At 39.6% G+C, this 12801-nt stretch overlaps 1 protein-coding gene across 6 annotated transcripts in view; it reads left to right on the forward strand.

Annotated features, from left to right (window-relative positions):
- The window catches only part of LOC141789349 (urokinase plasminogen activator surface receptor-like), a 53074-nt gene extending 40902 nt beyond the window's left edge, over positions 1–12172 (forward strand). For 3 of the 6 annotated variants that reach the window (XM_074668730.1, XM_074668729.1, XM_074668727.1), the window contains exons 2-5: positions 7457–7567; positions 7647–7814; positions 11687–11803; positions 11921–12172. In XM_074668730.1, coding sequence (XP_074524831.1) covers positions 7457–7567; positions 7647–7814; positions 11687–11803; positions 11921–12150 — 626 coding nt within the window. In that variant the 3' untranslated portion in view covers positions 12151–12172. Of the gene's footprint in view, positions 1–64; positions 176–271; positions 440–536; positions 654–773; positions 1029–6886; positions 7008–7456; positions 7568–7646; positions 7815–11686; positions 11804–11920 lie in introns of those variants that run through there. The other 3 variants (XM_074668732.1, XM_074668731.1, XM_074668728.1) reach the window with 2 other exon arrangements.
- Positions 12173–12801: the final 629 nt, after the last annotated feature.

A 12801-nucleotide genomic window follows, 5' to 3' on the forward strand; every position in this document is an offset into this window, starting at 1 on the left:
TGTGTCGCTGTCGAAGCATGTGTTTTTTATTATAACACAGTTTGTCCTTCTCTCCTCTCTACAGCTGAAGCTCTGAAGTGTGTGCAAGGTATCCACATGACCAATGAAGCGACCAGTAAAGACCCAGAGCCCTGTAACTCTCCTAATGTTCAATGTGCAACAGTTGCTCATCAAGGTAAAAACAGTTAACATGTCTTTAAGTCTCTGATTGTCAATTTGAGATGAAATCTCTTCCTGTATGGGTTCATGTTTCCTTTATTTTTCTGCTCAGATTTGACAAACACTGGGTTTAAGTTGTATTCCATCGTAAGGACCTGTGCATCGTCTTCCCTCTGCAATGAAAGCGACAGTGTGTTTTCACTGGGCTATGATAATGTCAGGACGACTGCTTCTCTTCAGTGCTGCTCCACAGACGGCTGCAACAACAAACCTTTAACCTGTGAGTACATGTCTCTGTTTTCCCTTCCAGGAAAGTACAGCTTTAAAACTTTCTTTGCAAATTTGAAGCTCCGAGATAAATTTGTGTCATGTTTCAGATCCTGATGAACCCATACCAAACGGTCTGCAGTGTGTCACCTGTTCTCTGTCAGCTCCATCCTGTAACCAGACACAACAGTGTGCAGGAGTTCAGGACCGCTGCATTGCTGCAAACAGTGAGTCTTCATGATGCAACTGTTCAGCTTCTCTCACTAGATGTTTCTCTTCTGCCCTCTAGTGGAGCTTTTGAGATGAGACAAAAGTTGAAAGAGTAATTTCTTTTTACCCATCTGCAGTGACCGACAGTGCTGGGACCTATCCGGTGTATGGATGTGCGTCTGCAAACCTTTGTGAAGGTGACATCGATCTGAAACTCAAGCTTCTGTTTTCTCAGTTTGTTCATTATGATGAAGTGAAATTCACTGCTAATGATTGTTGTAACACCAGCCTGTGTAACTAAGCTGCAGCAGACAAACTGAGTCTTATTCTGCTTTGCTTAAAGCTGCAGGGAGACAATAAGAGCATGGGTAAAAAACAGCTGACACAACAAACTTAGGAGAAGAAATGGCATAAAAGAAATAAATGTTATACAGCTGTAAAGCCTGTTTTTATTCTTTTAAACCGAGCAACATTTGTCAATAACATGTGTTTATGGGATTAGCAGCAGAGCTCAGTTAGTATGGAAGCCTACACTGAAAAAAAGAAAACAGTTGGACCAACTTAAATTATTTCTTTAATCGGTAACACCTAAATAAATTAAGTTATTTGAAATGAAGCTAAAAGATTCAATCAACACAACTGATTTAGTCAAATGAACTTAAAAATTTGACTGTTCTTAAATCAACATTTTGCATCAATCAAACTTAAGGTTTTCAGTTGTTAAAACTTCAAAGTAAAATCTGGCGAGGTGTTTTTACACTTTATTGCACTGTAAAAATGTGACAAGTAAAAGGGTTAGTTAATAAAGATAATAGTTTTAAGTTGAGTTTACTTTACTTCTACTTGTAAAGTTTACTTTACAGCCTATTGAATCAACTCATTTCAAACCGTGGGTGAGGAGGGAGTGCAGTGGATATTAGACCCCGCTGTACATTAAGATGTTAACCTGCCAAGGGCACAGGCTTTCTGTCTGTGCCCTGTGGTAAGGACTGCGTACCTTTAATCGTCTTTAATTTTTTTAACATGTTAAATGCATGGCTCCACCATTTTCCATTGTACGATTTTGAAGCCAAAATTCCCCCGTCACAGGCGCAGACATTGTAGCAGACACTGTGAGAAATTCTGGGAGAATCTGAATGGAGCCGGGGTGAAAAAAAGAATAATAATATTTGTTTCGAGAGTCTAATCACTTCTTGACTCTACCTCCAGACATATTTTACAATCCCTGAAAAAAATACACAAGAACATCAACTGTCAATAATCGTTAAACGCGACATAAAACCTCATTTTTAGCCCCTTTAACTAATGAAAACAAAACTCTTCAGAAAAAGAGGACTGGAATACAATTCAGCAAAATGATATCTTCAAATCACCACAACAACCAGACGTTGGAAACATTTTTATCAGGTGTATTCATTTTTTTAATTTTGACCACAGCCCATCTGGAATGACTGGGGACGTGGATTTTTTGACCTATACTGCAGCCAGCCACCAGGGGGAGCAGTTTTTGTGGAGGCCTCACTTCGAGTGGAGTTGTGTAACTGTATCACCCAATACTGACACCTACTGGATCTCAAACATTATTACAGAGACTCCACTGGCGTACTGATTCAGTGACACAGAAAACACATGAAATGATTTGAGTTTTCATATTTCATATTTTAAACTGTATTGGAATCTAAATTTAATACGTGGTTGATATCTAAATTAAAATGAAATTGACATAAATGATGATGTTGCTTATGCGCTTGAGGCAAGGAGGGTTTCTTTCAAAGTTTTGCCCAAAAAACAAACATTTTTCAAATGTCTTCTCATTCGGGCAATTCCGTTTCTTCCGACACAGGTCAAGCGGAAACTAAGAGGAACAGGCACAAGTAGCCGACTTGTTTTGACTTGAAAAAATAATTGAGATGACAGAACCATAGTTTTAAAAAAGGGCGTACTCAGGGGAAATTATAATTTGGGAGTGGAGCGAGAGAAGGGGTTAAAAAGCAGGAGAGTTCCTCCTAAATCCGGAGTGTTGACAGATCTACCCACCCTGGCTCCCTCAGCCAGACACAGGAGCTGCAGATTTAATATGAGCAAGTTTTGAGCGGTGTGTGGGTTAAAACTGGAGTTTTTAGGAAAGGAGTAAACCGACACTACTGCAACGTCAGAGATGGAAAAGGCAAAAACATGTTATCATCTGTTGGGAACGTGGTGTTTTTTCCCTCACCTTGTAAATACTTAATTAATAATTTATCAACTCCCCACACCTGTCATTGTGTATAATCACCAGGGTACTTTGGATAAACACAATTAAGTCCTACACAGAGTACTCTTAAAAATAAAAACATCTGACCCCCTGTTTTTACCTGTTTTCACCTTGTTACCTGGCGTTCGTTGATGATGATAAGAGATGACGAAGAACGACTCAGTTCTCAATTGACACTAAGATTTTTTGATTACAAATGAACCTCGAATTTACAGATCTGGGTTCAGTTACCTTTCCCTGTCATCAGACATATGCTGGGGTAAAAGAACCCCCTATCTTGTCCCTCGAACCCTTTTATCATTCTTTTCAGCTCCTAGTTTAGACGTGTCATTTCCCTAGTCTGAGTCTTCTGGTGCGCGTCACTTCACCGCCTCTGTGCTCGTTCACGTTGTTGTTCTCTTGGGGCGCAGGACAGCCATAGATTTCCTAGAAGAGAGTTACGCATACAGACACTTGCAGGCTCACACACTCATGGCTTTTGTAAAGACAGACCTTTAACTTCTTGCCTTCTATGTCTGTTTTCCTCAAAACCACAGTTTCAGGTATGCAGTTAAACTTCCTGTTTTTATCCCTTACACTTTCAGATTATAAAAAACATTGTTGCACGCCTCGGGCTTCCTCATTTTAAAACTGAAAACATAATTTATTTGAGAAACACACAATCATACGAGAATACTTCTTCATCACAGCTCAAAGCTAAAATCCTCATTTTATGACTTTTATTTCTTTTTAGTTCTGGGTGATCTGTAGCCTCTCAGGAGCTTAAAACCATCTGTAAAGAAACCTGTTAATTTATGACCCCATATGAGCACATTTTGATAATATTTTAGCAAAGCACATATACACAAGCTAGATATTCTAACACATCATGTCCCAAAGCAAAACATGCTCAAAAACTGGTCCTGATCTAACATTGTACTTAGAGCTAGGTAAGGTTCTCATGAGGCTAGAAAATTAGTCAATTTAGGCGTTGGTTTGTGGCCACGCCCATCGATTTACATAAATTATTTAAATATGTTTTCATCACCAACGTGTGTAGTATATAAAAGCCAAGTTTGGAGTTAATAAGATGAAAAACCTCAGAGTAGTTCATTCAAATATGCACCCCATAAACGTTTATTTCCTATTGCCATTTGGGGGCGCTGTACTATTAGGTGAAAATAATAACGTGGATGCATCCAGGTCATAACAATGAACGAGATATTAAAATTTTTAAATATCTTTTAATCCTCCATGTGTGTAGTATACACAAGCCAAGTTTGGACAAGATCCGAGAAAAAACCTCAGACTAGTTTGTTCGAAAACAAACCCTAGGAATCATCAAAATCGGATGTTTACGTCCAAATAACAAACTTCATGTTCTGAATTCACTACGGCTGTAAGAGACTTTTTTGTAGGAGGAGGCATGACAGCTCGGCACACAAAATTTCAGACCTGTAGCTCAAAGTAGCCGGACAGGCTGCAGTTCTAAGCCACCAGGGGGCGCTATGAAGCTTTTTTTTTTTTTTCTTTTTTTTGCCAACACTTGATCCATACATTTTTTGCCATGACTGAATTTTGTGGCTATGTAGGGGAGACCGGGTATCGTAACATGGGGAGAGTTGTAACACCACCAATTCCTCCAATCAGGGATAAGATAGGAGTCATATGATCATTTCAATGTTTACCCACTTCCACTCTGATCCCACTGACTGTCAGGGCTGGAAACACGAACATACAGATTCTGTTGAGAAAAAAACTGATTTTGAAGTTGAAAAAAAATGTTTGTTTTTTTTGTTTTTTTTGACTGAGACTATATTTTGTTTAGTTCTCTTTCTATTCCAGATGAAACAATTTGACTTATTAAAGAATAAATTGTAGTTTCTCAGGCTAGAAGTGATCTAATAAGCTAATGCTAATACAGCTAGCTAAACACTGGCTGACAGGGGTTGGGTTGGTTGTAACACATCTTTAAAAAGTGTGAGAACCATCCCCTAATCTATGACTAAGAACATTTTCCTGATTTTGATAAGGTTACATAACGCCTCAGCAGTGGAAAAGAAAAACCGACAGAGGTGTGCCTACAAATAAGCATCTGATGAAATCACAAAGAACAGGAAGTCAAGGTTTTCTCTGAGGGCCAGGAGGAAATGTTGCTCCTTAAAAAAAGAAAAAAAAAGGCGCCACTCTAGGTTTACAAACAACCATTTGTGACTTTGATTAAACACACACACACACACACCAAGTTTTTGTTAGACCTATGCGTTGTTCACCCAGCTACACTGTAGTGTTTGAGCGTACACACTGTTAAAGATGATCTCTTGAGTCAAACAGGAAGTGAGTAATAGAGAGACAGTGTTCTATTTCATTAATCCTCTTTTTGAGGGGTGCGACTTCTTTTTGTTTTTGTTTTTTGTTTTTGTTTAACTGTTTTCCCCAAAAACTTAAAAAAGTGACTCAGGTCTAAGGTCCCATATTGTGCAAAAATCACTTTTTTAAGTCATTTACTGAAATTTGTGTGTCTTTGTCTTTCCTCCCAGCCCCCAAAGTGTCATATTTAATGACAAAATCTGTTCTTAGTAGAGCTTGTGAATGTAAAATCCTGACCTTAAACGAGCTGTTTGGATTTTGGGGATTTGCTGATGTCAGCGATTCCCTTTTTTAGACCAATCAGGAGCACATACTGGAGAGAAATCTCTGCACAAGCTTCCCATCTCAGAAGAAGACAGACTAAGTGTCTAGAGTTCATTTATCAGGAAATGTTCCAGCTACACTCAGTAAAACTGTGCATGTGTGTGCTAGTCACTTCACGGCCGACTACTTTTCCAACTTTGGACAGTCCAACAGAGGGCTAGCCAATAGACTGGTCCTGAATCCAGACGCATTACCAACCATCCTCCAACAAACCTGGGACCCTGGAAATGTGAGTATTTTAAATGCTGTGTGCTGTGGAGCAGATGGAAGAGCTTTTCCTCAGTGTCCCCCCTGTCTCTGTGTTAGCTTCAGGATGCTAACTTTAGCTGCAGTTAGCCTGTTGTTTTAGCCTGTAATGTTACGGTAAACCAGCTTCTCTGTTTTCTGAACATTGTGCACTCGGAGCTCGTGGTGCCGCTCTCAGTGACGTGGAAGAGCGGGGCGGTATCAGCGGTGGCTCATTTACATATGAAGGCCACGCCCACTAAATCAGAGCGTTCTGAACAGAGGGGCTATGAGAGCCTGGAAACAATGCTGCTGTGCTTGATTTATTGGCTTTTTGGACCAAAACATGTTACTACCATTTCATGAAGACATCAATGATCCAGATTGAACTGCAGGAAAGGAGCAGGATATGGGAACTTTAATAAAGTCTCTTTCAGTTTGTAATTAGCTGGTGTTAGCTGGCACGGTCCAACAAAGCAACACTCACTTTTTGCGATGTCCTAAAGGGAGAGAACAAACCTCTCACATCCTGTTGTCCCGGTCGGTGACCAACCATAAATATAGAAACATGATGTCCCTCCAATTTGACGTATAAGAAGCTAGCAACAACATGAAAGTCTGTGTCACCAAGCGAAAAGAGATTTACATTTCACACACACCTAGAAACCTTAGAGTGACAGTTATTGTAATAAGCTACCATAGCACTTAAATGTAGCTATTTTTTAAGGCGAGTGTTTTTAACTTACTACTTACTGACTCTAGGATTTATCCTGAGGATACAAAAAAACACCTATGAGAGACACTGACAGCTTCTCGTCCAATCAGAAGCAGGTTCTGACTCGCAGTGCTCAGGGCAACAAACAGGGTGTGGAAACTTTTCTGCTTTTTTATTATGGTGACTTCATCGTCCTCAAAAACAACTTCAGTCATGATCCAGATAAACAAACTTTCTGACTTTGAGGGTGAACTTCTTCATTCCAGCTTCAAATTTTTTCCTTCTTTTTCCAGTTTTTGTCGTATTTGTTGCGATTCCAGGCGTGGATTAAAAAGATTGTTTGCAGAGTTTGAGAGTTTCTGTTGGAGACGCCCACAGAGGGAGGTCTCCTCCTCTTCTGAATCAGAGGCTCTGTATCAGATGAAGTTTCACAGTCTGTTCAGAGACTCGTCGTGATGAAGCTGACTCTGTGTGTCCCTCTCATCTGGATGCTCTTCAGCTCTGGTAACTCAACTCTTTCCCATCAGGCTTTATGCAAGTGTTTGATCTTTGATTCAACCTGAAATGACTTGGATCAGAACCAGACTTGGTTCACTGACAGCAGATGGATTTGTCTGATTTATTTCTTGAGCTGCGGGTCGGGAGGAGTGGGATCCTGACAGGGGGAACAAAACAACGAAACAGGAAGAGAAGGGAGGCGGTCTGGTCAGCCCACTCACAGCTCAAATTACACTCAAACTGAACATTTTCATCTAAAACAGAGTCTGCATGTGTTTCTCTGTTTGTATTTTGAGCTGATTCATGAAATGCCCGCTGCACCAGATGAAGGTCGTCTGTTGTGTAACTTCTATAATCTGTGGACATTTTCTTCCCAGTGCAGCAGTCCTGTGACGCAGTGAAGCATGTGGTTATTATTAGCTAGCATAGCTTGTCCTCCTCTCCCCTCTCTACAGCTGAAGCTCTGAAGTGTGTGCGGGAAGACAACTGGTCTCATGTTGACAGCAGCAAAGACCCAGAGCTCTGTAACTCCACTGACACTCACTGTGCAACAGTTGCTTATCGAGGTAAGAGCCACAAACATGTGTCTGTAAGTCACTGATTGTGGGTTCATGTTGATCATGTGTCCTTTCATTTTGTGCTTAGATATTACAAACAATATCCTGGGGCTCTATCCGCTGGTGAGGACCTGTGCACCGTCTTCCCTCTGCGATAAAGGCGACCAGTCGATTTCACTATGCTATGATAACACCAGGTCGACTGCTTCCTTTCAGTGCTGCTCCTCAGACGGCTGCAACAGCAAAGTTATCCCTAGTAAGTTGATTTTTCTGTTTCCTCTTGTAACACTCAGCCTATGTCCACCACATTACATCAAAACAAAGGGGGACTCGTTATTGGGGCATGATAGTACTTATATAGTCTCAGATTTGTTTTGTCAAACTTTGAAAATAACCATGTAACCTCTCCCGGTTTTTAAATAACTAATTACCACCATCATAAATCCTTATAAACAAAAAAAAAACACTTTCTCTCAAGGATGCGTTTTTTAATGCCCACGACAGCAGACGTCTCAATAATAAAATTAAAAAAAAGGAACAAAATACCGTTCAAAACTTAGTCTTCATGAAAGTAAAATTATCCCCAAACAACCCTCTAACAAAAACCAAACTTCCCCCGAAAACTGTCCGTGTTAAAGAGTCTTTTTTATTTTTATTAGTGCTGGGCAAGTTAACACGTTATTTTTGCGTTAACTCTTCAATCTATTAACGCCGTTGAATATTTTATCGCACATTAGTGCTAACCGCGGTGGAACCGGAAGTGAAATTGGCGGAAAAACACGATGAGTAACCAAAACAAGCATGGAGAAGAGGGGCAACGCCACGGAACTTAAAGGCGCTCGCCACTTAGTGTATCAGTCCGCGCGCACGGCGTGCCAGATATAAACAAACGCAGGTAGTCTGCCAGGACGAAGAGACACGATGAGAACTAGAGCCTTATTTAGCGGTGTTTTTGTGTGAAAGTAACGTGCTGAAAATTCTCTAAATAAAGCGTGAATGCAGACCGATATCAGATTTTTTCAGTGGGAGTCCGTTTATTTGTGTTTTTGGTCAAGTAAAATATGGCCCCGTCTGAGTGCAGAGGAAACCTGCAGAGGAGCAGGGAGGGGGTGTTTGGTGTGAGCGCTCTGGGCTTCTGCTGCACAAAAACACTGCTGTAGGGGTAATTTCTGCCCTAAACCTTGTGATAGGACCCAACTTGTTCCATCCTGGAGAATCACTTTAATGCCCTGACAGTGGCAATAAGCTTTAATTTGGTATTTACATTTTGTAAATTTGATTTGCACTAAATATGTGATTTAACTATTACTGTATAACAAGTACTGATCTAGTGTTTGCATGACAGATGTTATGGCACTTTCACAATGCGATTAATTAAGATTAATCAGGGAAATCATGCGATTAATTACGATTAAAAGTTTTAAACGTTGCCCAGCCCTAGTTTTTATCATAAGAGAAGTCCTCCTTCGACTCCCTGCACTTCCTGCCCCAAAGGTTTGGGCTCTCAAAAATCCACAAAATAAAGGAAAAATAGTACACCAAAAATGATCGATCAAAATTAAAACACTGGTATACAAGGAAAAAACTTTATGTGGGAACAAAAAAAAAACCAATCCATCTCACCCATTCGATCGATCCCACTCATCTCCACGGCCACGCGGCTCCTTCGTCCACAGAAAGGTCAGAGAGGAAACGGCCTCCACAGTAGACACCACAGCTCAACGTCTTTTCTTCGGGATTAGTTTCAACGACTTTTCGTGACTGTTCATTTAGGGGAGACTGGGGACAGTTGCAACACTTTTTACATTACCCTCAGTTACTCGGGTAATATTTGGACTAGTCTCACCAAATCTTTACATTTTAAACCTACATCTGTCTGCTAAATGCCCATACCATTTAAAGATGGCTACATATAACATATTAATCACAATATTAATTTGAATTGAATTGAGGAATTCAGACGTTGCAACTGACCCCAAACCTGGGGACAGTTGCAACACAGATCAGGGACGGTTGCAACATATAAAAAAAACATTAATTTTTCACTAATTATCCTCAGTGTTTTGTCTGAATAGGACAAATACCAATGTTATGACATAGAGTGGGCTCAAATTCAATGTTCTTTTCTGTACAGCTTCAAGGTATTTAATTAGTTTCGTTTTGTTTAAAACATGGGCCTACCTTGAGTCAACGTGCAGATGTTACTGAAGCTATAAAAACTCAATATTACATTTTGGGACAAAAAGAAAGGAATAATTTCTTTTTTTACAATCTCTCTAATAGATGATTCATTCACTATATGACAAGTTTATATGACACATACAATATACAATAATAACTAATTGCTAATTTTTGCTTAACAAGTTATTTGGGAAATTATTCTGTTTATCATTAGAGTTAGTTTCTCCATATGATTGCCTGTTCTGTTCATCATACCATACCATACCATACCAGCTTTATTTATAGAGCACTTTTAAAAACAACCACAGCTGTAGACAAAGTGCTGTACAGGTAGATCAAATGAAATGATAAAAACAGGTAAGTAAAAACAGACAAATAAAAGAAAAACATTGTAAAAACAATAAAAAGCAAATAAAAAGCAAGTAAAAGGGAATAAAAGAAAATAAAAGAGAATAAGACCAGGCAAAGAAACTAAGTCTCGCTGGAGTTAAAAGCCAAAGAATAAAAATGGGTTTTAAGACGTGTTTTAAAACATGAGCAATAAAATATATTAATTTTGCCTATTTTGAACTAAAAATCTTAAAAAATATGGTTGTGTGGTCTCTTCTAATATTACTAACCTAATAGCACAGGGTTGCAACTGTTGCAACTGTCCCCATGGTACCAAACATGACAAAACACTATGAGCTAGCTAGCCACATTGACACTGACACATGCTCACCATGTCATTTAATAGTCATCAAACAGTGATTCAAACTAGAAAGGTTTGGATCAGTGGCGTGGCGTGGGGATTTTTTTTGAGGAAGCCAAGTGAGACAAAGCCTCTAATCTGTATGATTTTTAGGGAGTGGGGTACATAAAAGACTTTGTTGCAGCTTGTATATCGCTTTTTCATGTAATGGAATGACCTGTTAGAGCGCCCAGAGAGCGCTCATTTTACTTACTTAGAACACCGACACACGCCTTTTCACTCTCCCACCCTCACTCACTCATTCACACGCGTACATTGTCCTCTTGACTTAGCTTAAATGTCTTATTTATTTACTCAACCGCCCACTTAAACACACAACCTGCCGCTTCATGCACACTGCTAATGTTCTAACCTCTGATTTCATTCAGTGGCTTGATGATGACGGTACTGTGATTTGATTGGTTTGAGGCCAAAGACAGGGTGGCTTCCCTTGGCACAGTCTTGGTCAATCACAGATGAGCAGTGTCATGACCACGGCCTCATCTGATTGGTTAATCATTCTTTTTTTTTTCACCAAGGGACGCCAACTCAGCTTGGCTTCCTTGCAGGCAACAGTGTGCAGTATCATATTTTCACCACTTATTCACAGCATAACATTTAGGAGGGCGCTGTTTTACACATCGTAAAATGCTCAATAACTAGAGGAGAGAAATAAGGAGGAGATGACAGTGATGAAACACAGAAGAATTATCGAAACTGTTATAAAGGAGTATTTTCATTAAAACACAGCTACAGTCTGAAAAAAGTGAGGAAGCATGGCTTCCCTTGGCCTCCGGGAGAAAACGCCACTGGTTTGTATTCATTCATACATAAGGTCAGGACAGTATGACAAAAAAACAGCTCATGAAAAAAGCTACTTTCATACCTCCAAAACAACTTAACTTGATAGAAGCAGGACCAGATGCTCAATATGGCCTCTCTCTTCTTGGTGGGTAGAGGGTCTAACTGAGCATGTGCAGTATTATTTTTATTGCATCCCTCACATACTTTAAGTACAGGGACTTACATCAATACCATTGAGAACCAAGCCTAACCTTATTTTTTGTTACTCAGTTCTTTTATTTTCCCTTTCATTTCCACTCATTTTTTTTCAGCAAGGTGACCCTGTCACACTGCCAGGAGAATACAGCTTTTAAACTTTTTTTTTTTTTTTTTCAGGTAAAGTTGTGTCACATGTCTTGTTCCTTCTGTTTCAGCTCCCAGTAAACAGAGACCAAACGGTCTGCAGTGTGTCACCGTTTCTGTATCAGATCCGTCCGAGTACAGGACAGAGCAGTGTGCAGGCATCGAGGACCGCTGCATTATTGTGAACGGTGAGTCTAAATCATCTAACTGTTCAGCTTCTCTCACTAAATGTGTCTCTGCTGCTCTCTAGTGGTGATTTCAAGAACAGGAAGAACTTAAAATATTTTATTTTTATTCATCTACAGCAACCGACACCGACGGGAGCCATGTACTCCGTGGCTGTGCGTCTGCATCCCTTTGCGAAGGTCACACTGAGCTGAAACTCAAGCTGGTGTTCGCTCACTTCATCCCGGTGGATAAAATGTCATTCGGTGCTCCTGAATGCTGTGACACCAGCCTGTGTAACTCAGCTCCATCAGACAAACTGAGGGTGATTCCTCTGCTGCTTGCTCTGGTTGCTCTTTCATGGAGATAAAACTCACTGCACTAATAAAGAGACCAATCTGTGTGATGTTTTAATGATGTTTGTTGTGTCCTCATTTGACTATTTGCTGTTTTAACCGTCAAATCAGCGCCACAACAAGAGCAGATTACAAACATGTGATTCATCTTTCCACTGTTTTGTATGTAAACCTGTTTCCAACAGAAAAAAAAATCAGAAAAGCAAAATAATAATAACACGTATGGTAAGTCATAATAAAAAGATACGAATCAATCGATCAATTTTAAATCGTAGAGCCCTTTACAACAGGTTTTAAGCCTGGATTTAAAAAACCCCAAATCTGTAATGGTGTGTATTTCAAGCGGTTACACTGCAAAAACCTGAAATTCTATCAAGTGTTTTTGTCTTATTTCAGTAACATTTATCTGACCAGTAAAGAAAAACTATTGTTTCAAGTTATTTAAAGACAAAAATGAGGTCTGAATTGCTGTAACACGTAACAAGAGGAAAGTTACTCGTATTAAGACATTATTCTAGTATCAAGCAAATTTTTCTTGTCCCATTGGCAGATTTTTTTTACTTGTTCCAAGCAATTCAGCCCTCATTTTTGAACAACTTAAAATTATAACATAAAATAAGACATTTTTCTGCACTGCAAAAAACCCCCCAGCAATTTTATTAAGT

Source organism: Halichoeres trimaculatus, unplaced genomic scaffold, assembly GCF_033239565.1.
Source record: "Halichoeres trimaculatus isolate MK-OKI-2021-1 unplaced genomic scaffold, fHalTri1.1 fHalTri1_scaffold_4, whole genome shotgun sequence".
NCBI lineage: Eukaryota > Metazoa > Chordata > Actinopteri > Labriformes > Labridae > Halichoeres > Halichoeres trimaculatus.